Source organism: Oryctolagus cuniculus, chromosome 12 (genome assembly GCF_964237555.1).
Source record: "Oryctolagus cuniculus chromosome 12, mOryCun1.1, whole genome shotgun sequence".
Classification (NCBI taxonomy): Eukaryota; Metazoa; Chordata; class Mammalia; order Lagomorpha; family Leporidae; genus Oryctolagus; species Oryctolagus cuniculus.
The window spans coordinates 65953763-65978542 of record NC_091443.1 but is presented as its reverse complement, the minus strand read 5'-3'; the positions used below and the strand labels follow the sequence as shown (position 1 = coordinate 65978542).

The window sequence follows — 24780 nt, the reverse complement described above, 5'->3', positions numbered from 1 at the left end:
CAGGAGCCAGGAATTCCATCCAGATCTTGCATGTGAGTGGCAGGGGCCTAGGTACTGGCCATCATCTGTTGCTTTTCCAGGTGCATTATCAGGGGGCTTGAATGGAAGTGGCGCAGCAGGAATCAAACCATCGCCCATATGGGATGCTGGTGTCTCAGGCAGTGGCTTAACCCGCTACACCACAATGGTGACCCCAGGGAATCTTTTCTAAAGTAAGAAAAACTGATCCATGTGACAAGGTGTTTTTTTTTTTTTTTTTTTTTTTTTAACATTTATTTATTTATTTGAAAGGCAGAGTTACGGAGAGGTAGAGACAGAGAAAGAGACACAGAGATCTTCCACCCACTGGTTCATTCCCTAGATGGCTGCAACAGCCAGAGCTGCTCTGATCCAAAGCCAAGAACCAGGAGCTTCTTCCAGGCCTCCCACACGTGTGCAGGGACCCAAGTACTTGGGTCATTTTCTACTGCTTTCTTAGGCCATAGCAGAGAGCTGGATCAGAAGTGGAGCAGCTGAGACTTGAGCTGGTGCCCATATGGGTTGGTGGCATTGCAGGTGATGGTTTTACCCACTACACTACAGCACCAGCCCCAACTAGGTCTTTTTGAACTGTAGGACCCTTTTAATCTACAGTAACAGTTTTACTACTGTATCAGGCACTTGAACTTACCTGTGTATTTGAATGTATTAGCCTTTTTGCTTTTTAGAATATCGGTGTTAATTATAATCTAGGATATTAAAGTTAAAATATAAAGTTTGATCAAAATTAATATTTTGATAAAATGAATATAAATTTGTTTAAAGTTTAAAACTATCAAGCTTGTATCTTTTTAAGAAAATTGGTCCCATATAATTCATAGTATCCATAGTACTATACTTTCATTTTTGAGAACCAAAAACTTTCTCTTACCTAGATATTGCAGATTTTGGCACAATTCATTTTATTTTTAAACCTCATTCAAGACTGTCCTATCAGTCAGTGGATTCTTGTTTATAGTGCTTTTTAATAACATTATTCCTGGTCCCTTTTGTTTTTCACTTAACAGTCTGAATCAAATCCCTGTCCTAATGAAATTTACATTCCAGAAAAGACAGGCAGGCAATAAACCAATAAATACAGAGTGTTGAGTAATGAGAAATCCTATAAGAAAACAAAAGCCAAAGGGTAAAGAGCTAAAGACAGACTGGGGCATACAGCTACTTATAGATAGAGTTGTTAGGGAGTCTTCCTTGAGATGGTGACATTTGAGTGGAAACCTGAATGAAGTGAGAGACAACAGTACTACTGTCTAGGATCAGAGAATTCTAAGCAAAGGCAACGTTAAGAGCAAAGGCCCCAAGATAGGAACATGGTTGGCGTGTTTGAGGTATAACAAGAAGGTAGTATATCTGGAATAGAACAAGCAAAGAACCAAAGAAGATAAGATTAGAAGTTAGAATTTTTATTTTATATGTGGTGGAAAACTGTTGCAATATTTTGAATAGGGAAGTGATATGAGCCAATTTATATTTTTAGAAGATTCCTCTGGCTGTTGTATGATGAATTCATACTTAATGAAACACAGGAATAGAAGCAGGAAGAAAGTTAGGAGTCTATTGAAGTAGTCCAGGTAAGGGATAATATGACCTGGACTTGGGTAAATAGTGGTAGGGGTAGAAACAAGTGATCAACTTGGGATATATTTGGAAGGTAAGATCTGCAAGAATAGCTAATAAACTAAAATATGTAGGGTATGAGGGAATCAGAGAAGTCAGTAACAACACCTAGCTTTTGTCTTGAATTGTTAGAATGGTAATTCAGTTTACTGGTGTTTATTACTTCTGAGTGATGGGGCATATGGGTGGTATCTTATTCCTTATAGTACTTTTAAAATTCCTCTCCCTCCTCCGAAAGCTAAATATTTAGACATGTTTCTATGACCTAGAAAGTTAATCTGGAGAAATTTGTCATTTTTACATAGCCATTGATTTAAGGAAGGACTGCAAATTCAGCTTTTCAGTTTGATTTTCTACAATGACTTTAATAATTTTTAAATATCATTTTTCAGTGAGAATGCAGAAGCTCTTGCTCAACTTTTGACCTTGGCACAGTGGATTCAGACTGTACTGGCCAGAATATCAGGTTATAATATGAAACATGCTAAAGGTTTGCTTAAATGTATTTTATATTAGCTATGTGAAAATTATGTATTAGAATCTTTAATATTTTAAAGTAATTATTATGCTAAATGTGATTTATAACTACAGATTTATTGAATACCTGGAAATAAAGTGTTTTTTTGTTTTTTTTTGTTTGTTTGTTTTTTTTTTTTTGACAGGCAGAGTGGACAGTGAGAGAGAGAGACAGAGAGAAAGGTCTTCCTTTTGCTGTTGGTTCACCCTCCAATGGCCGCCACGGGCGGCCGGCGCACCGCGCTGATCCGATGGCAGGAGCCAGGTGCTTCTCCTGGTCTCCCATGGGGTGCAGGGCCCAAGCACTTGGGCCATCCTCCACTGCACTCCCGGGCCACAGCAGAGGGCTGGACTGGAAGAGGGGCAACCGGGACAGAATCCGGCGCCCCGACCGGGACTAGAACCTGGTGTGCCGGCGCCACAGGGCGGAGGATTAGCCTAGTGAGCCGCGGCGCCAGCCGAAATAAAGTTTTCTTAAGCCATTACTAAGTCTGGCTTAAATCATCTCACTCAGCTTAGTTGTTTTTCATCCTGGAAGGCCTATAGTTAGAGATTAACCTGGAGTCAGATTACTTAGATTTAAATCTTAGATCTGAGGCAGGTGTTGTGGCTCAGCAGCTTAAGCTACTGTTCAGGACAATTGCATCCCATATCGGAGTGCCAGTTCAAGTCTCAGCTATACTACTCTTCTGATCCAGCTTTCTGCTAATGCATCCCAGAGAGCAAATGGATGATGGCTGATATGCTTTGGCCCTTGCCATCCATCCACATGGGAGACCTGGATGGACTTTTCCAGGTTCCTGGCTTTGGCCTGGCCCAGCCCTCGCTGTTGGGAGTGTTTGGGGAGTAAACCTGCAGACGGAAAGTCTCTCTCTGTCTCTCTCTCTGTCTCTCTCCCCCGACCCTGTCTCCTTCTTCCATTTTCTCTCTGTCGATCACACTACCTTTCAAGTGGTAAAAATAAGTAAATTAAATTTAAATAAATAAATCTTTGATCCAAGATCTATCTAAAATCAGTAAGAGGGGCTGGTGTTTGGCATGGCAGTTAAGATAACTAGTTGAGTCCCAGCTCTACTCCCAGTTCCAACTTCCTACCATTGTGTACCCTGGGAGGCAGCAGTAATGACCCAAGTAGTTGGGTCCCTGTAACCCATGTGTGATACCTGCATTGAGTTCCTGGTTCCTGGCTTTAGCCTGGCTCACCCCATTTGGCGTTTGAGAAGTGAACCAGCATATGGGAGCTGTGAGTTTCTGTGTGTGTGTATCTACTTCTCAAATAAATTTTTTAATCCAAAAAAGTGATTAAAATTTTTGAAGTATGTCATTAGCATTTATTCTGCTATCTTTTTGATGCGAGAGTTTTTCATTGGGTGAATTGGAGATATGAAGAGATGATTCATGTAAGATTAATCAGAAGGGGCCAGTGCTGTGGAGTAGTAGGTAAAGCTGCCACCTGCAGTGCCAGCATCCCATATGGGTGCTAGTTCGAATCCCAGCTGTTCCACTTTTAATCCAGCTCTCTGCTGTGGCCTGGGAAAGCAGTAAAAGGTGGCCCAAGTCCTTGGGCCCCTGCACCCAAGTGGAAGACCTGGAAGAATCTCCCGGCTCCTGGCTTGGGATTGGTGCAGCTCTGGCCATTGTGGCCATCTAGGGAGTGAACCAGCTGATGGAGGACTTTCTCTCTCTGCCTCTGCCTCTCTGTAACTCTGCCTTTCAAGTAAATAAATAAATCTTTTTTAAAATAAGATTAATCAGGAATTTGTTGCTGTGGTCTTACTATGAGGTGATGAGAAGTGGTGGCAGTAGGCGTTGATAATTACTCTCTGAATGCTTATTCAGTAATTGTTAGGAGAAAATAAACAGCCAAGAGATTGCAAAGGAAGCATTGCAAATAAAGAGTAAGAATATCCTTTATTCCCATTTACAGGTATGATGAGGTTAGGAGAGAAGAAGGAAAATATAGTGAATTCAGCTTCTTTGTTTTCATTCAGTGTTGTTTAATTCATAAAGAAAATTAAAAGCATATTTATAGTGGGTAATTTTACTAGACCTTCCTAAGGATATGATTGATTAAGTTGTCTTAAAATATGTAAGAACTTAGAGAATTTTTTAAATTAAGCTTGATTTGGTAATTTTTAAAGACATTTGTTCACATTAGAAAATATACTTTGGTGGCCACTATTGTAGTGCAGTGAATTAAGCCATCACCTGCAATGCTGGCTTTCCGTATGAGTGCCAGTTTAAGTCCTGCCCGCTCTGCTTCTGATCCAGCTCCCTGCAAATGTGCCTGAGAATACAGCTGAAGATGCATTCACGTGGTTGTGCCCCTATTACTCACGTGGAAGACTTGGATAGAGTTCCAGGTACCCGGCTTAGGCCTGGCCCACTCCCAGCTAGTTGTAGCCATTTGGGGAGTGAGCCAGTCGATGGAAGTTACTCTCTCGGTAACTGCCTTTTAAGTAGATAAATAAATTTTTAAATAAAGGAAAATAAAATATACTTTATCAGATGGCCCTTATTACTTAATGAATTAGGCCACATAAAAATCTCAGTAAGGTCAGGTATTTGGCTTAGCAGTGAAAATGCTGATTGGGATGACACTCAGTTAGCATATCAGACTGACTGGTTTTGAGTCCTGACTGTGCTCTAGCTTCCTACTAATGTACACCCTTAAAGGCAAAAAGCAATGGCTCATGTAGTTGGATCCCTGCCACTCACATGTAAGACCTGGATTGAGTTCAGCCCCCAGCCATTGTGGGCATTTGAGGAGTGAACCAGAAGATAGGATATCAGTCTCTTATCTTTCTCTCTCTCCCCCTCCCTCCCTCCCTCTCCCTCTTCTCCTCTCTCCTTCACCTCTTAAAAAATAAACAATTAAAGGGGCCGGTGTCATGAAGAAGATAGCCCAAGTCTTTGGGACCCTGCACCCATGTGGGAGACCAGGAAGAAGTTCCTGGCTCCTGGCTTCAGATTGGCGCAGCTCTGGCTGTTGCAGCCAGTTGGGGAGTGAACCAATGAAGGAAGACCTTTTTCTCTGTCTCTTCCTCTCACTATCTGTAACTGTAGCTCTCAAATAAATAAATAAATAAATTTTGAAAATTAATTAAAAAAGAAATCTCAGTTGTGGGGCCAGTGGTGTGGCATAGTACGTGCCATGACACCAGCCATCCCATATTAGAGTGCTGCTCTAATAAAAAGTCTCAGCTGCTCTGCTTCTGATCCAGCTTCCTGCTAATGCACCTGGGAAGGCAGTGGGAGGTGGCCCAACATCTGAGGAATATGGTCCAAACCCTAATTAGAGGAGAATTCATAACCCAAAAGGGATAATGATCAGGTTGGGCTTATTCTAAGAGTGCAACGATGGATGAAAGTTTTTTACATTAACAGGTTAAGGGAGAAAACTAACTAGTCATTGTAACAAATTTTTTAAAAAGATTTTTAATAAAAGCCAATATCCATTCCTAGTGAATCCCTACCAGTTTCACAGAATGCAAAAAGAATACCTAAAGACTATGAAAAGTGAAAAATGCAAGCAGAATGGAGGAAAGTCAAAATGTGAAGAATGGATAGTATAGGCAATGAATTTCTTGGTTGGTTGGTTTTTCTCACCTTTATTTCCCAACTTTGACCCAACAGCTGTCTGAGTCATAGAACTGTGCAGTGGGCATGAACAACAAAAAATCCAAGAGAAGTGCCCTCATTTCTGCCGAAGGAAAAGCCTCTTAGAGCCAGAACATATAATGAGAATTCTGGTCTTACTTTATTTCTCCTTCAGCTGTCTCCCATGACATGGAATTATACTGCAATGGTAGCCACATAAACACCTAAAATCCCAAGAGAAAACAAGCCTCTCTGACCAGAGGAACCTGCAAAAGGACTCAAACGTAGGCAGCTTGACTCTGGGTCCTTTACTCTTTTTTTTTTTTTTTTTTAATTTTTTTTTTCATATACTTGAAAGACAGAACTATCTTCCATACACTAGTTCACTTCCCAAATGCCCACACAGCAGATATCTATCTATCTATCTATCTATCTATCTATATCTATCTATCTCTATCTATCTCTATCTAGATATAGATATCTAGATAGAGATAGATAGATAGACAGACAGACAGACAGACTTTCCAACCATTGGTTCACTCCCCAAATGTCTGCAATAACCAGGGCTGGACCAGGCTAGAGCCTGGAGCCATGAACTTCCATCTATGCCTCTCACATGGTGGCAGGGAACAAAGCACTTGAGCCATCATCCACTGCTTCCCAGGATGCATTAGCAGGAAGCTGGATCAGGAGCAGAAAAGCCTGGACTGAAACTGGCACTCCCAATGCAGCTATGCACTGCCCAATACCTGCCCCCAGATCCTTTAGTTTTAGTCACTGATACATGCTGCTTTACTGAGAGAATACTTATACAAGGATAGTGATTAAAAACGGAAATAAAGCTGGCGCCGCGGCTCACTAGGCTAATCCTCTGCTTGCGGCGCTGGCACCCCGGGTTCTAGTCCCGGTCGGGGCGCTGGATTCTGTCCTGGTTGCTCTTCTTCCAGTCCAGCTCTCTGCTGTGGCCCGGGAGAGCAGTGGAGTATGGCCCAGGTGCTTGGGCCCTGCACCCACATGGGAGACCAGGAAAAGCACCTGGCTCCTGGTTTCGGATCAGCGTGGTGCGCCGGCCGCAGTGGCCACTGGGAGGTGAACCAGTGGCAAAGGAAGACCTTTCTCTCTGTCTCTCTCTCACACTGTCCACTCTGCCCGTCCAAAAAAAAAAAAAAAAAAAAAAAATGGAAATAAAGAGTGGGAGTTACTGACGTGGAAAGATATACATAATCTTTAGGTGAAAAAGCAAGGTGCAGAACAATATATGAGATCTTTTTTAAAGTTTATGGAAGGGGTCCGCATTGTGGCGCAGCAGATTAATCCTCCGCTGCGGTGCCAGCATCCCATATGGGTGCCAGTGCTAGTCCCAGCTGCTCCTCTTCCAATCTGGCTCTTTGCTATGGCCTGGGAAAGCAGTGGAAGATGGCCCAAGTCCTTGGGCCCCCACACCCACGTGGGAGACCAGGAAGAAGCACTTGGCTCCTGGCTTCGGATCAGCACAGCTCCGACATTTGTGGCTATCTGGAGAGTGAATCAATGGAAGGAAGACCTCTTTCTGTCTCTCCCTCTCACTGTCTGTAACTCTACCTCTTAAATAAATAAAATCCTTAAAAAAAAAGAAGTTTATGGAAAATTTATATGTGCAAAAACTACATGGATTTCAAGATTGTTTTCGCACCAAATATATTTTCCATTTCTTTTTTTTTTTTTTTTTTTAAGATTTATTTATTTGAAAGAGCTACAGAGAAGCAAAAGCAGAGAGGGAGAGAGAGAGGTCTTCCATCCTCTGCTTCACTTCCCAGATGGCCACAACGGCTGGAGCTGCACCGATCTGAAGCCAGGTGCCAGGAACTTTTTGCAGGTCACCTGCAGAGGCCCAAGGACTTGGATCATCTTCCACTGCTTTCCCAGACCATAGCAGAGAGCTGGATCAAAAGTGGCGCAGCTGGGACTAGAAACGGCGCCCCTATGGGATGCTGGCACCTGCTATTGTCGCAGCGCCTGCCCCTATTTTCCATTTCTGTATGAACTTTTTGAAGTTCCCTCAAGTGTGTACTATTTATATAGAAAAAAGGTATCACCTGGGCCGGCGCCGCGGCTCACTAGGCTAATCCTCCGCCTAGCGGTGCCGGCACACCGGGTTCTAGTCCCGGTCGGGGCGCCGGATTCTGTCCCGGTTGCCCCTCTTCCAGGCCAGCCCTCTGCTGTGGCCAGGGAGTGCAGTGGATGATGGCCCAGGTGCTTGGGCCCTGCACCCCATGGGAGACCAGGAAAAGCACCTGGCTCCTGGCTCCTGCCGTCGGATCAGCGCGGTGCGCCGACCGCGGTGCGCCGACCGCAGCGCGCCGGCCGCGGCGGCCATTGGAGGGTGAACCAACGGCAAAGGAAGACCTTTCTCTCTGTCTCTCTCTCTCTCACTGTCCACTCTGCCTGTCAAAAAAAAAAAAAAAAGGTATCACCTGAATGTTTCCTGTAGTTATCTGGGTGGAGAGATTTCAAGTGATTATTTATTGCTTATTATCATTTTTTTATTTTTCTGAAATAATCATAAATAATTTTTAAAAGCTAGAAAAACATTTCAGAATAAACTCATTGATTATTTTTCTTTCTTTTTCCTTTCATTAGGAGAAAGCCCAATAATTCCTGTCTTGTTCAATCAAGGAATGGGAGATTCCACCTTTGAGTTCCATTCCATACTGAGTTTTGGAGTTCAGTCTTCGTAAGTATCTCAATAGTTAAGAGAAATTTGTGAATGGTTGTGGAAATAAGAGGGGAAACATCCTTACCTTCTTCTTTCTTTCCTTCCTTTATTTGTGAAATTGTTGCTTTATCCCATTTTTATCTTGTGTCTTACTCCTGCTGTTTTATTTCTAATAGTGAAATTAATATATATTAGGATAACTCATACTTATACATAACCATTTTGACCAACAAGAATGCCAATTCTATAGTTCCAACCTATAAAAGGGTTAAAATATAAGAGATTTTCATTAGAGTCATGTATAACTTGCTCTGTGACTTTCTGAAAAATCTCAGTTCATGCAGCGCCAACCTCAGTTCATTTTCAGGTATGTAAAACTAAGGCTGTGGTCTTCTTATCTACTTCATAAGCTAATTGGAAAGGTATTTATGTTAGACATTTTGAAATAAATAATGTGCCATAATCAGGTATTATTTCATGAATACTATCTGGGGTATGTTTTTGTTGTTGTGTTACTTGTTTATAATATCTATCCTATTGCTACTGAAAATACTTGAATACTTGTTACAGGTGGAAGTTTAGAAAGCCAGAATTTATCATTCCAAGTACATATTATCACAGATAGACACAGCATGCATGCATACACACACACACACCCCAATATAAAAGTGCTTCTTGATACCTTTTCCAAACACCAAAACTTGTCAGGTCATATTTATTTCCTCTGAATTTTATTGCCTCTCTTGTCCATTCTGTCCTCTGATTTGGACCTGAAACCTTCCAGATGTGATGATTTACTTTATCTTTTACAGAAAATGAAGTTACCTGGGTCATTACCATCTTGCAAGAGCTATTTTTGTACCTTTAGGAGATAAAGTTATGCTTTTCCCATTTTTTCTTGTTGAATAAATCATCAGAGTGATTCAGCCAAAAGCACTTTACTTACGTCAAAGGAATTTTGTTTCTTTTGCTTTAGTATCTAATTGAACTTCTCAGTTAAGTGGCCATCTCTTACTAAGTCATTATATAATTTTTTCTTTTTAGGATCAAATATTCTACTAGCATCAAGGAAATGGTCATTCTCTTTGCCACAACGATTTATAGAATTGGACTGAAAGTGCCTCCTGATGAAACAGATCCTCGAATCCCCATGATGACCTGGAGCACATGTGCCTTCACCATCCAGGCGATCGGTAAAGCCTATAAGAACCATGGGTGTGGAAGTCTCAGTGAAACAGTTAGCATTGATTGACCTAAAATTATTCTCTTTTTCTCTGTTGGCCCAGAACACTTTGACTTGTTTGAAAACTACTAGTATTTCAGTTTACTAGGATGGCCTGATGCCATTTGGTCTGAGACTTTTTTTTAAAGGCTTATTTATTTATTTGAAAGTCATAGTTACAGAGAGAAAAGGAGAGGCAGAGAGAGAGAGAGAGAGGTCTTCCATCTGCTGGTTCACTCCCCAATTGGCTGCAACAGCTAGAGCTGCGCCGATCCGAAGCCAGAAGCCAGGAACTTCTTCTGGGTCTCCCACACAGGTACAGGGGCCCAAAGACTTGGGCTCTCTTCTACTACTTTCCCAGGCCATATCAGAGAGCTGGATTTGAAGTGGAGCAGGCAGGACTTGAACTGGTGCCCATATGGGATGCCAGCACTGCAGGTGGCAGCTTTACCTGCTATACCACAGCGCCGGCCCCCAAGAAATTTTTTGTATTGATCTCTTTTTAACTATCATAATGGCCATGTACAACATAAATTAAAAATATCTTGAATAGCACAAAGCAGGCTATAGTCAAAAGGTAGCAAATTTACAGCACTAGAAAATCAAGAAAAAATACAAATGAGGAAAAAACAACCAGAAATGTTCAGTAATTTTTATTTTATAAATTTGAGAGAAAAAGAGAAGGCAAATAAAATCACCTAAATAATTACCAGAAAAGGAAAAAAAAATACTGAAATATGGATTAGCAAGCAGAAATGAGCCAAGTCTGAAGGGAAGCCTGATGCCAAATTCTCTGCTTTACTGAAAGTTTCCCATAAAAAAGTGTAGCAGCATAGAAAAAGTAAAATTTTTTAGTTGGTACATTTGCTTACTGCAGTCACAGGCTCAGTATTATATAGAAAAGATTAAGAATTTTATCCCATGCCAGCTTTAACATTCCTTTTCAATATATATTTTTGATAATTATTTTTAATGGAATCTGTCACATTTTCTTCATTTAAATATATTTAAAGTATTTCAAAAAATTGCTGGGAAGTAGAATTAAAAAGTTTATTTTAGTGCAGGATTTTTTAACCTATGGCTAGTTTTTTCATAGTATACATTTGGATAAACGTTTTGAAGATCCCCTCTTATGCAAGAATTTCCAAACTTTTTGCACCAAAATAATCCTATCTTTATTTAAAAAAAGAGATTTATTTCTTTATTTGAAAGAGTTACACAGAGGAGAGAAGGAGAGGCAGAGGAAGAGAGGTCTTTCATGCACTGGTTCATTCCCCAGTTGGCTGCAACAGCCAGAGCTGTGCAAATCCAAAGCTAGGAGCCAGGAGCTTCTTCTGGGTCTCCTACACAGGACTGGGCCATCCTGCACTCCTTTCTCAGGCCATAGCAGAGAGCTGGATTGGAAGTGAGCAGCCGAGACTTGAATTGGCACCCATATGGGATACTGACACTGTAGGCGGTGGCTTCACCCTCCACGCCACAGCGCCGGCCCCAATAATCTTATCTTTTAATTCCATTATTTCACAAACTTTTTGAAGTTTTTTCTGTATTTGTAACAAGAAACTTATTTCATTTTTTTTAAAGATTTTTTTTATTTAGTTATTTGAGGAGTAGAGTTACAGACAGTGAGAGGGAAAGACAGAGAGAAAGGTCTTCCTTCCATTGGTTCACTCCCCAGATGGCCGCAATGGCTGGAGCTGCGCTGATCCGAAGCCAGGAGCCAGGTGCTTCTTCCTGGACTCCCATGTGGGTGCAAGCACTCGGGCCATCTTCTACTGCTTTCCAAGGGCACAGCAGAGAGCTGGACTGGAAGAGGAGCAGCCGGGACTAGAACTGGCACCCATATGATATGGATGCCAGCACTGCAGGCAGAGGATTAACCTACTGCGCCATGGTGCCAGCCCCACAAACTTATTTTATAATTTGAATTAAATATCATGAAACCTCTTTTTCCCCAAAGCTTTTCTAAACACCAGCATCAGTCTCTAAATAGATTTTAGAAATTACCTCCAGAGGCCTATGCTGTGATGCAGTGGGTTAATCCTTTGCCAGCATCCCATATGGGTGCTGGTTCGAGTCCTGACTGCTCCACTTCCGATCCAGCTCTCTGCCATTGCCTGGGAAAGCAGTGGAAGAAGGCCCAAGTCCTGGGCCCTTGCACCTGTGTGAGAGACCCAGAAGAAGCTCCTGGTTCCTGGCATCAGATTGGCTCAGCTCTGGCCGTTGCAGCCAAGTGGGGAGCAAACCAGCAGATGGAAGACCTCTTTCTCTCTGCCTCTCTTTCTCTCTGTGTATAACTCTGACTTTCTAATAAATAAAATAATTTTTTTTAAATAAATCACCTCCAAACCTGTTTGACTAAAATTATGGGTACTGGTTTATTTTTACTATGATTAAATAAAATGAGAAATAAGAGAAGTGAAGTTTAACTAGAACAGAATCTGAATAAACTGTTAAGAAATGTAAAGCATTCCAGGGCTAGCACTGTGGTGTAGCAGGTTAAGCCTCCACCTATGAGACCAGCATCCCATATGGGTGCCAGTTTGCGTCCCAGCTGCTCTACTTCTCATCCAGCTCCCTGCTACTGGCTTAGGGAAAGCAGCAGAAAATGACCCAAGTGTTTGGGCCCCTGCCCCCATGTGGGAGACCGGAAGAGTCTACTGGCTCCTGGCTTTGGCCTGGCTCAGCTCTGGCCATTCTGGCCATTTGGAAAATGAACCAGCAGATGGAAGATCTGTCTGTCTGTCTCTCTCTCTCTCTCCCCCCGCCCCCTTCTTCCCTCCCTCTCCCTCTCTTTCTACTCCTCTCCCTCTCTCCATCACTTCCCCTCTTTCCTCCTCTGTCTAAATCTGCCTTTCAAATAAATAAAAAATAGACCTTAAAAAAAAAAGAAAGAACAAAATAATGTAAAACATTCTTTTGGAGTCATGAGCTGCTGAGTCCCTTCAAACTTTCAGTGTGGGTATTTCATACTGTACTATTTTGGGGATGACTAGAATTAGGAGTCACGAGTTTATTTAGACCTTGAAGTTTAAAAATTGTCACAGGTTTTTAAAAAATTTGTCACAGTCCTTGGGCCCCAGCACCTGTGTGGGAGACCCATAAGAAGGTCCTGATTCCTGGCTTCAGAACAGCATAGCTCTGGCCATGGCGGCCAATTGGGGAGTGAGCCAGTGGATGGAAGACCTCTCTCTCTCTCTCTCTCTCTCTCTCTCTCTGCCTCTCCTTCTCTGTGTAACTCTGACTTTCAAATAAATAAGTCTTTAAAAAAAAAAATAGAGAGAGAGGTAGAGACAGAGAGAGTGGTCTTCTATACGCTGATTCACTTCCCAGATGGTCGCAACAGCTGAAGCTGAGCTGATCCGAAGCCAGGAGCCAGGAGCCAGGAGCCAAGAGCTTCCTCTGGGTCTCCCATGTAGGTGCAGGGGCTCAAGCACTTGAGCCATCTTCCACTGCTTTCTCAGGTACACCAGCAGGGAGCTGGAGCAAAGTCAATAGTTAGGACTACACCCATATGGAATGCTGGTGTTATAGACTAGGGCTTTAATTGACTTTGAACAGACTTTGTCTAGACTATTGAGGCTTTTTTTTCATACTATTTCTTGAACTTTTTACTAACATAGAGTCAATCATATGTGTATAAAGTTAATTTACAATAGATTTTAGTAAAAAAATAAGAGTGAGAATAGGAGAGGGAGGAGGAGGGAGAGGGGTGGGAGAGTAGGTGGGAGGGCGGGTACAGTGGGAAGAATCACCATGTTCAGAAAGTTGAATTTATGAAATGTATGAAGTTGTAATTATGAAATGTATTCCTTCAATAAAAGATTTCTGGTGTGTGGTGGGGAAGACAGCTTACTTTGCAACCATCCATAAAATGTAATGATGGACAAATAGATATGATAAGGCAACTACAGTAAAATGTTAATTGTAGAAAGTAAAAAAAATAGATAAATATTTATTTATTTATTTGGAAGGCAGGGTTACAGAGAACACTTCCATCCACTAATTCACTCTCCAAATGGCTGCAACCACCCTGGCTGGGCAAGGCCAGAGCTAAGAAACAGGAGTTTCTTCCTGGTCTCCCACATAGATGACAGGGGCCCAGGGACCTGGACCATCTTATGCTGCTTTCTCATGCACATTAGCAAGGATTTGGAGCAAAGTGGAGCAACCAGGACCTTAACCTGCACCCATACTGGGATGGCAGTGCAGCAGGCCACAGCTTCACCTACTGTACCACAGCGCTGCCACGATTTTTCTCTTGAGTGGATATCATGCTCTCCTTTATTCTTAGTACATTATCAGCTAAATTCATTCCTTTTGGGGATGGAGAGATGTTCAGGATGTGTTAGCTTATTATAATGGTTGAGGAGTTAAAACCAGAGGATCTTTCATTATTGTCCATTTCAAAGTGGAAAAAAAATAGAAAAGAAAACCTTCTTGCTCATATATATATATATATATATATAGCCTTCTTAGGATCAGTGAAAAATGAGTAATTTAGCAATAAATGTCTTGTCCAACAGGAGTTTTAGTATTTTCAATTTCTTCCTTTTTCCTGTCATCTATTCTAATTATTTTTTAATGTACCAGAAAGAATAAAGTTTCTCACATTTGCCTTACATATTTTTTAGAATTTATATTTATTTATTATGTAGTGTTTGTTTGAAAGGCAGACAGATAAAGACAGAGTCAGAATTCCCAGCCTCTAGTTCACTCCCAAGATACTCACAACAGCCAGGGCTAGTCCAGCCCAAGCCAGGAGCCACGAACTCAATTCAGGTCCCCCACATGGATGACAGGGACCTGACTGCTTGAGACATCACTGCTGCCTCCAGGGTGTGCTTTAGCAGGAAATTAGAAACAGAAATGGAGCTCACATTTGAACCTCGGCATGCTGATATGGCACATGGGCATCCCAAACAGTGTCTTAACATTGTGCCAAACACCTGCTCCCATTCTATTTTTAAACAAAATGGTTTGATTATATATAAGAATTACTAAAGTTTTTCATGCATAGAAGAGATGGTAAAAGGGAAAATAACAAGTTTCCTTGTTTTTCCCACACATTCTTTTCAGATTGCTGCAGGGGCTTTATTATTTATACCAGTAATTTCTAAGTAATTTACATATGCTTCTCTAGTATTTTCTCAAAAATTATAAATTTCTAATTTAAGAATTGTAAGGGGAAGAGTAAAAATCTGATAAAAAATTAATTAAAAGACCTCTGATAGAAATAATACAATTGTAGTAGGATTTAAGATTTATTGTTTTTATGCTTTTCTTATTCTTTGAGAAAACCTGTTGGGAGATGAAGGAAAACCTCTGTTTGGAGCTCTTCAAAATAGGCAGGTATGTGTATTCCAACAAGGGGTGACTAACTCATGGGGTTTTGTTCTGTTTTGTTTTGTAGTAATTCCACACTTATCAAAATAGATTAGCAGGATTCTGTAGAGAGAAAGGAGTTGTGTCAGGCTCATGGAAAACTGAAAGATCAGTGTTTGCACTTTCCAGAGTTTGCTCAGTCTCTGCGGTTAATTATATTTCACACAGAGATTTCAGGTGATAGTTCATCTTCCCTTTTTTGCCAGATCAGAAACCTGTCATCTCCTCCATTTCCTCCCTCCCCCCCTTTACCAATTTTGTACCATCATATAACATTGAGAATCAGTGTGGCTTAGCTCTAGCTAATTCGTCTTACTAAAATCAAGAATCAAACTCAGCTATAGCTTCTTGATGGGCAGATCCTGACACTTTTGCAGGACTGTATTTCTGCCTCTGACCCAAGCCTCCTAACATAAGAGGCCCTAAAAAACAGTACTCAAGAAATGTGCTCAGTTGTCCTGTGAAGACAAAAGACCAGTCCTTACTTTACTGACAATTGGCATAGGGGACTTGCATTCAGTGTATTTTCCTGTGGCTGCCATCCTGCAGATGGGAAGCAGACAATCTATTTTAGTGGTTTTCTGCCATCATTTTAGAATTTCTAGAAATAGACTTGCACAGGTCTCAATAGAATAAATTAGGCCAGACTTTTAAAAAGTTGACTTTGGAGATAACGAGTACCTTACTGAGAATTGAAGGATTATAGCTTTAGTATCTCTTTGTCATGGGAAAATCTATTAGAAATTTTAGTCGTAAGAACTTTGTAGAGGTATTAAGAACATTGTGATTTATTTGTAAGAATGTGAATTATATAATGAGTCTGCAACAGATTCTGCCGGATCAGAATTGTTTTATTGTGAATGACTTAAGTCTGTCATCTCTTGTTTTTCCCTTTTCCTCTTATGATCCAGCATAATGGTCTGAAAGCATTGATTCAGTTTGCATTTGCACAGAGAGTTACCTTTTCTCAAGTCGTGATACAGAAACATCTGATTCGTCTTCTCTCAGGTAAAGTCTTCTCTGAATGATTTTGTTATTATTTGGGAGTCTTTTTCCACTGCATTTTTGACTACTTCATTAGGAAACAGCACACTGCACTAATTGTGAATACTATTATCTACAGCAGACTCGGAAAAAATAAATACTGTGCTGTAATGCTTGCAATATTTTAATTTTTAGGTTTTTTTTTTTAATTTATTTGAAAGGCAGAGACTGTGAGAGAGAGCAAGTGCTGCCATTCACTGATTTACTCCCCAATACCTACTATGACTGAGAGTAGGCCAAGACAAAGCCAGGATCCAGTAACTCAATCCAGGTCTCCCGCATGTGTGGAGGAGACCTAACCACTTGAGCCTTCATCTGTTGCTTCCCAGGGTCCTCATTAGCAGGAATCAGGTGTTGACCCCAGGCACTCTGATGTGGAATACAGGCATTCCAACTCATGTTTTAATTATTAGGCCAAACACCCAACCCAATCTTATTTTTGTTGGGGAATTTTCCATATACTTTTGATATTTGTTCCTTGAACCATATCCACACCACTAATATCCCTGGTGTCTTCAGTATAGTTAGAAAAGGGAAGGATGACATGGATATTTATTTTAAAATGTTTAGTTTTGTTAGTGAGCCAAAGTCAAACAATAGAAATACCAAGTGTGGTAATCTCAAAATTCAGGTCCATGCCCTTTTCTTTGAGAAGCAGATTATAACAGCTAGTTTCGTCAGATTCTAACAAACTGTAGAATTACTAAGAGCTCATATAGTGCGCTCAATATAAAACTAAGAAAAATGGTGCAAGTGCCATGATGCAGTGGGTTAAGCTACTGCTTGGACGCCTATGTGTCAGAGTACCAGTTTGAATACTGGCTATTCTACTTCCTGGATGCATCCTGGGAGGCAGCAGGAGACAGCTCAAGTGCTCGGGCCCCTGCCACCCACTTGGGAAACCCAGATTGAGTTCTGAGCTCCTGACTTTGCCTGGCCCAGCCCCAGCTGTATTTGATACAGCTGTATCAAATATTTGCTATTGAACCACAGGTGGAAAAAATCTTTCTCTCTCTCTCCCTTGCTCTTCTTTTCTCAATTTGCCTTGCAAGTAGATGAAAAAAATAATAAACACTTAAATAAAATATAAAGGATCAGAAGTTACAAGTAATAGAATGATGCTGCTTCAATTTTAGTTATCTGCTTTTACATTTGGGAATTTACAAAGACTACTACAAGAGCTCCTTGTACCCAAATAGGTCAGCCTTACAAAGGGTTTATAAGTCTGTTTGTTCATATGTCCAGAACTCCATAGGTAGGTGGGATGGTGGTTCAATTTCATTTTTCAGATGTGTGTGTTTCTACCAAATACAAATGTTAGGTATTTTTAAGCCTTAAAACTAGACAGGGTGGGACTGGTGCTGTGGTTTAGTGTGGTTTAGTGAGTAAAGCCGCTGCCTGCAGTGCCGGCATCCCATATGAGCATTGGTTCGATTCCTGGCTGCTCCACTTCCAATCCAGCTTTCTACTATGGCCTGGGAAAGCAATAAAAGATGGCCCAAGTCCTTGGGCCCCTGTACCCCTGCACCTGCATGGGAGACTCAGAAGAAGCTCCTGGCTTCGGATTGGCCCAGCTCCATTGCAGCCATTTGTGGAGTAAACCAGCAGATGGAAAACCTCTCTCTTTCTCTCTCTCTCTCTCTGCCTCTGCCTCTTTGTAACTCTGCCTTTCAAATAAATGAACAAATCTTTTTAAAAAATATTTATTTATTTATTTATTTGAAAGGTATATTTACAGAGAAGCAGAGAGAAGTCTTCTATCTGTTGGTTTACTCCACAAATGGCTGCAATGACCAGAGCTTAGCTGATCCGAAGCCAGGAGCCAGAAGATTCTTCCAAGTCTTCTATGCGGGTACAGGGGCCCAAGGACTTGGGCCATCTTCTACTGCTTTCCCAGGCCACAGCAGAGAGCTGGATCAGAAGAGGAGCAGCTGGGTCTTGAACCGGTACTCATATGGGATGCTGGCACTGCAGGCTGAAGCTTTACCTGCTGTGCCACAGCACAGCCCCAAATGAATGAATAAATCTTAAAAAACAAAAAAAACAAACTAACAAAAAAAATTAGGGAGGTTTTTTTCTAGCTGAACAGGCAGACTTTTTTTCTAATGGGTAGACCAGCTTTACCTTGATAATCTGTTGAGGGAGGTACCTTTGCTTCTAGTTAAATTCCCACAATGCTGGTTCGAGTCTGTAGAAGCAATTGGACATGCATGTTCACTGCTGTAAATGTGTCCTAGGAATTGTACTTGGATTTTATTGTGCAGTCTTATTTCTTCTAATCACCATCCTTCAAGGAAGTCATCATTATTCCCATTTACAGTAAGAAAACTGAGGCACAGAGAATTTTATGACTTGCTCATAATCATAAAGCCAGTAAGAGGCAGAACTAATATTTGAAACCTTGCTTTTCTCACATCATGTAAACCTTGCTGAGGTAGTAAAATTAGCAAAAAGAAATTTTGATAAAGTGAAAATATGCATTCCAAAACTGACTTTTGATTTCAAAGGAAATTTAAAATATTTTCATCAACTAGGGAAATAAAAAAGTTCAGAGCTGCCTTTAAGAAAAATTTGACTATAGAAAGAATATTCCCAGGGCTGGCACTGTGGCACAGCAGGCTAAAGCCCCTGCCTATAGCACCAGCATCCCATTTGGGTACCGGTTCAAGTCCTAGCTTCTCTATTTCTGATCCAGCTCCCTGCTACTGTGCCTGGGAAAGCAACAGAGGATGGCCCAAGTCACTGGGTCCCTCACCAATGTAGGAGATCAGAAGAAGCTCCTGGCTCCTGGCTTTGCCTGGCTCAGCCATTTGGGGAATGAACCAACAGATGGAAGATCTCTCTCTCTCTCTCGTACTGTCTCTACCTCTCTCTCTCTGACTCTGCCTTTTTTTTTCCTTCTAAGATTTTTATTTATTTGAGAGGTAGAGTTACAGACAGTGAGAGAGAGAGACAGAGAGAAAGGTCTTCCTATCATTGGTTCACCCCCCAAATGGCCGCAATGGCCGGAGCTGTGCCGATTAAAGCCAGGAGTCAGGTGCCTCCTCCCAGTCTCCCATGTGGGTACAGGGGCCCTAGCACTTGGGCCATCTTCCACTGTCTTCCCAGGCCACAGTAGAGAGCTGGACTGGAAGAGGAGCAACTGGGACTAGAACTGGCGCCCATATGGGATGCTGGCGCCACAGGCAGAGGATTAACCTAGTACGCTACGGCACCGGCCCCTCTGCCTTTCAATTAAATAAAATAAATCTTAAAAAAAAAAAAGAAAGAAAAAAGAAAAAGAGTATTCCAGGACTGGCGCTGTGGCTTAGCAGGTTAAACTACCCGCTGCAGCGCTGGCGTCTCTGCAGTGCTGGCATCTCATTCGCACCACTTTGAGTCTTAGCTGCTCTACTTCTGATCCAGCTCCCTACTAATTCACCTGGGAAAGCAGTGGAAGATGGCCCAAGTGCTTGGGCCCTGCCCCCTGCCCCCTATGTGGGAGACCCGGAAGAATCTCCTGACTCCTGGTTTTGGATCAGCCCAGCTTCTCCCATTGTGGCCATTTGGGGAGTGAACCAGTGAATGGAAGTTTTTCTCTCTCTCCTTTCTCTCTCTCTCTCTTCTCTAACCCTGCCTTTCAAATAAACAAATCTTTTTTTAAAAAAGAGTTTTCCACCAGCTTAGAATGTGATGAAATTCAGGAAAAAGAATTCAGGGGTTATTTAAATGTCCTGAGAGTAAAGTGAGTTGTAACACTGAGAAGAAAGTAAGTTAGGTGATGTGATGGAATTGCTGATATATCAGAAATAATCATATTAACTATTTATTTATTTGAAAGGCAGAGCCGTACAGACTCCCATCCAGTAATTAACCCCTCATATGCCTATGATAGTCAGGGCTAGGCCAGGCCAAAGCCAGGAACCCAAAACTCAGTCTGGGTCTCCCATGTGGTTGGCCAGAACTCAAGTAATTGAGCCATCATCTGCTGCCTCCCAAAGTGTGCATTAGTAGGAAGCTAAAATCAAGAGCAGAGCTGGGACTCAAAGACAGAAATTCTATATGAGATACATACAACCCAAGTGGTATCTTAACTGCTGAGCCAAATGTCCACCCTAGAAATATTCATGTTACTGAAATATTTTGTGAGGAAATGAGACCTACAGACAACAAGGGGTTTGTCAGGATCACTCAGCAGGTTAAAGGAAGGACCCTGTAATCAGCACGTTTAATGTAGCCAGTATTAATAACATTATTAAGTAGTTATTACATACCAGGCTTGGGGAAAGTGCTAAGTACATATGTGGATGAGCCTCCCAGCAGTCTTGTCTGCAGTGTAGACAGAGAAGTTCTACTGCTTGCCTGTGACACATAGTCACAGCTAGTACTTGAACCCATTTCAGTCCAGTTCCAAAGCCTCTGATCTAACCTTTTTGCATTTTGTTTAGAATCTTTTTCTTTCCCATTTCTAAACAGATTTAATAAGCTTTTTATAGTTTATAATTTTACTTCATGGAATGTCAAATAACTTGACCTAGTAGCATGAAAAATTAAAGAAGAAGTTGAGGCTTGGAACTCATCACCTGTTATGATCCTTCACCATTGATTGATCATTTTTCCTGAAGCTCATCTTACCTGCCTTAATAAATTCAAAGAATATGAAGGCCATGTGTTTTTTAAAATGGTAGTCTATTAGCTTTTTGTTTTATTAGACATTTTTAACTTTCTGTTCATTTTATTTTTCCTGACTCAAAAACTATGGTTTTGACTTGAGTTCATATGAGTGTGAAGCTTTATATTATTAGAAATATTATAATTTTGAATTCCTTTCATAGCTAACTATGCAAAGATTGAGCTATTAAAATAAAAACAAAGATAATTTTGTACTGCTTTATATACCAATAAATAAGCTTTTATTTTAAAAGTAGAAAATAAACATGACTTTTTATCCTTGCTGCTTTTTTCTATTTTTAATGCAGATAATGAAAATAATAAATATATCAAAATCAGCAATGCATATTTACTAACTCAAGCAAGTAGAATGAATGGGGATTATGCAAAGATCATTTCTCTTTGCAGATAAGTGACTCAGAGCATTACACTAAGGAAAAGTATTGTACAATAACAAATATAACAATAGGCTGGCGCCACGGTTCACTAGGCTAATCCTCTGCCTGCGGCGCCGGCACACCGGGTTCTAGTCCCGGTCGGGGCACCGGATTCTGTCCCGGTTGCCCCTCTTCCAGGCCAGCTCTCTGCTGTGGCCAGGGAGTGCAGTGGAGGATGGCCCAAGTGCTTGGGCCCTGCACCCCATGGGAGACCAGGATAAGTACCTGGCTCCTGCCATCGGATCAGCGTGGTGCGCTGGCCATAGTGCGCTGACCGCGGCGGCCATTGGAGGGTGAACCAACAGCAAAGGAGGACCTTTCTCTCTGTCTCTCTCTCTCACTGTCCACTCTGCCTGTCAAAAAAAAAAAAAAAATATATATATATATATATAACATTACCATCTCAGATATGTAGTAATTTAAGTGTATATTTCAGTCTGTTGATCCCAAAACATTATTTAGGATCTTGATTTGGGGTTTCAAAATTTGTTTGAGAAGAGTCTTGTTTCCTTCATTTTGTAAAATAACAGTTTTACTGAGAAATAATTCGTTCCCTCCCTCAGACAAAACCATTCCTGTTGTCCTGACTTCCTGATTTCACTTCCTTTCTACTCTTCTCTAATGTCTAATTTATTGCTTTTCCTTAGAGACTGACCAAATTAGAAAAGATGATAGCTTTTGAACAGTCTGCATTTCCTCTTGATCATTATCTGTATAACCCATTACCTAATTTTGTTCAGGAGAATTTTCTCCATCCTCATTTCACCCGTACTGCTTTGTGTATTCTCCATGCTCTTAGTATCAAATGTATTCACATATTCCGTATCACAGAACACTTGAGAATGTACAGTTAGTGGGGAAAGTGATCAAAGGAACATTGTATAAAAGCAACTCTATTGATTCATTATTGAGAAATCCTTGTCTCACTTACCCTGGTTCATTTATCTTACCCTCTGAGATCTTATCTTTCAAGCTTAAATTGTATCTGAGATTTTTTAAGAGACTTTTCTCAATTTGTCTTTGATTATATTCCCATATCTTAAAGCTGTGAAGTAGCAGTTTCTATGTTTTATAACCCTGTTATATTGTCATTTTAGATATTTTTTAGCTTTCATTTTGTCTTGCTGACTGAATTATATTAACTTCTTGTCTTTTTTTTTTTTTTTTTTTTTTTAGTTGTTCTTCCTAACCTAAAATCAGAAGATACACCATGTCTTCTATCTATAGATTTATTTCATGTTTTGGTAAGTATTCAGTACAACTTTTTCAAGTCACTTAAGTTTATAATTTCATGTGGTTTTCTCATTCAAATTTATGCTCTCTGTTCAAGATTACAAATTATTAGTTTTCAACCTGTAAATTTTGCTCCCTTATCCATTCTATTTATAAACAGGTACAGAGTACATGGAAACCATCAAAATCACTCTATAATATAATAGCACATTTACCTTTTACTTTGTAATAAGTCTTGTCCTAATTGATTTTATTAGCTGGTACTTGTGCAAGCAAACTTTTTCTAACTCAATATAATCCTTCCTCCCACCCCCATTTTCTTTTTTATATCTTAAGCAATGAATGACAGTGTAAGCTATTTTAAAGTCATTAATTATTTGTTGGTAGAGACTAGGCCATGGGTGTCTTTTGGCTTTCTCAAAACACTTGTAGACCTGGTGAAATTTCTTAAGTTTTTTTATTTATTTGAAAGGCTGAGTTAGAGAGACAGAGTTCTATCTGCTGGTTTACTACCAAAATGGCCACAACTGCTGGGGTTATGCCAGGCTGAAAATGGGAGCCAGGAGCTTCCTCTAGGTCTCCCACATGGGTGGCAGGGTCCCAGACACTTGGGCCATCTTCCTCTGTTTTCCAGTAACAGAGCTGAATCAAAAGTAGAGCATCTGGAGGCCGGCACCGCGGCTCACTAGGCTAATCCTCCGCCTGCGGTGCCGGCACCCCGGGTTCTAGTCCCGGTGGGCGCGCCGGATTCTGTCCCGGTTGCTCCTCTTCTAGTCCAGCTCTCTGCTGTGGCCCTGGAAGACAGTTGGAGGATGGCCCAAGTGCTTGGGCCCTGCATCCACATGGGAGACCAGGAGGAAGAACCTGGTTCTGGCTTCGGAACGGCGCAGCATGCTGGCCGCAACGCGCTGGCCATAGCGTCCTCTTAGGGGTGAACTAATGGAAGGAAGACTGTAAGACTGTTCTCTTTGTCTCTCTCTCTCTCTCTCTCTCATTGTCTAACTCTGCCTATCAAAAAAAGAAAGAAAGAGAGAGAAAGAGAGAGAGAGAGAGAGAAAGAAATAGTAAATAGTAGAGCATCTAAGACTCAAACTGGTGCTCATATGGGATACCAGTGTCAGGTGGCAGCTTAACTTGCTGCGTCAAAATGCTGGCCCCTGTTTTGTAATTTCTTGCAGAGCTTTTCCATTCCTTCAAACTGAGTTCTGTTCAGAAAGTGGTGGCGATATGCATAGGGAACATGGAGTTTATGACTGCAGGGTTGGCTGCCATCTCTATCCCTCAATTGTTCTGACCTTTAGAATCCAGTGGTTGTCAACCCTGACTCTCACTTGGAATTTTTGGAATCCTTGAAAAGAGTACTGGTAACTGAATCTTAGAGGTTCATATTTAGTTGGGGTAGGATGTGGTTATGTTATTTGAAAAACTCCCCAAGTGATTTTAATGTTGAGTCTTCTGAAACACGTAGTTGGAACCACCACCTAGACCCAGAATAAGTAGGTCCAGCAAAAGGTAACTGTTTGGTAATGAACTTTGTCTTTCATTTATGGTATATTCTAAGATACTCTGCCGAATAACTAGGAAAAATATAGTGGTTATTTAGAAACCCCACAGCACAGCATTTGGTACCCTTTACATTTAGTTGTATTTGTATTTGTATTGGGTTTTTGCTATTATCCATGTTGATGTCCATTTTTCTCTCACAGGTAGGTGCTGTCTTAGCATTTCCATCTCTATACTGGGATGACACAGTTGATCTGCAGCCTTCATCAATTAGTTCTTCCTATAACCACCTTTATCTCTTCCATTTGATCACCATGGCACACATGCTTCAGATACTTCTTACAATAGACACAGGTAAAGCTCCTCTGTGAATGTTGACTGTGAAGAATATTTGTCTATGCTTTGTTGCCCAAATTCATTGTGCTGTGATAAGCCATTTTTTTGTGTCTGAGTTTTATATTATGCCTCTCATTGAATGATTATTTGTTTATTTCTTCGTGGATACTATTTAGACAGAGAAAAGTAGAATAAGGTATTAAAGAGATAGTTATCTGAAACAACATGATTCCCTCATTACTTTGCACCTGGCTGTCTATTTGGACCTGTTTTTCTCTGGTTTTTTTTTTTTTTTTTTTTTTTTTTTTTTTGACAGGCAGAGTAGACAGAGAGAGAGAAAGGTCTTCCTTTGCCATTGGTTCACCCTTCAATGGCCACTGCGGCCAGCGTGCTACGGCCGGCGCACCACGCTGATCCGATGGCAGGAGCCAGGTACTTATCCTGGTCTCCCATGGGGTGCAGGGCCCAAGCACTTGGGCCATCCTCCACTGCACTCCCTGGCC

General features: G+C 41.2%; 1 protein-coding gene across 5 annotated transcripts in view; it reads left to right on the top strand.

The window, feature by feature from the left end:
• Positions 1-24780, top strand: part of UBR1 (ubiquitin protein ligase E3 component n-recognin 1) — a 169001-nt gene that overhangs the window by 119918 nt on the left and 24303 nt on the right. For 4 of the 5 annotated variants that reach the window (XM_070054077.1, XM_070054074.1, XM_070054075.1 and 1 more), the window contains 7 exons: positions 2049-2146; positions 8392-8485; positions 9512-9660; positions 14986-15041; positions 15986-16082; positions 22382-22449; positions 24145-24295. In XM_070054077.1, coding sequence (XP_069910178.1) covers positions 2049-2146; positions 8392-8485; positions 9512-9660; positions 14986-15041; positions 15986-16082; positions 22382-22449; positions 24145-24295 — 713 coding nt within the window. The remainder of the gene's footprint in view (positions 1-2048; positions 2147-8391; positions 8486-9511; positions 9661-14985; positions 15042-15985; positions 16083-22381; positions 22450-24144; positions 24296-24780) is intronic. The other variant, XM_070054073.1, reaches the window with a different exon arrangement.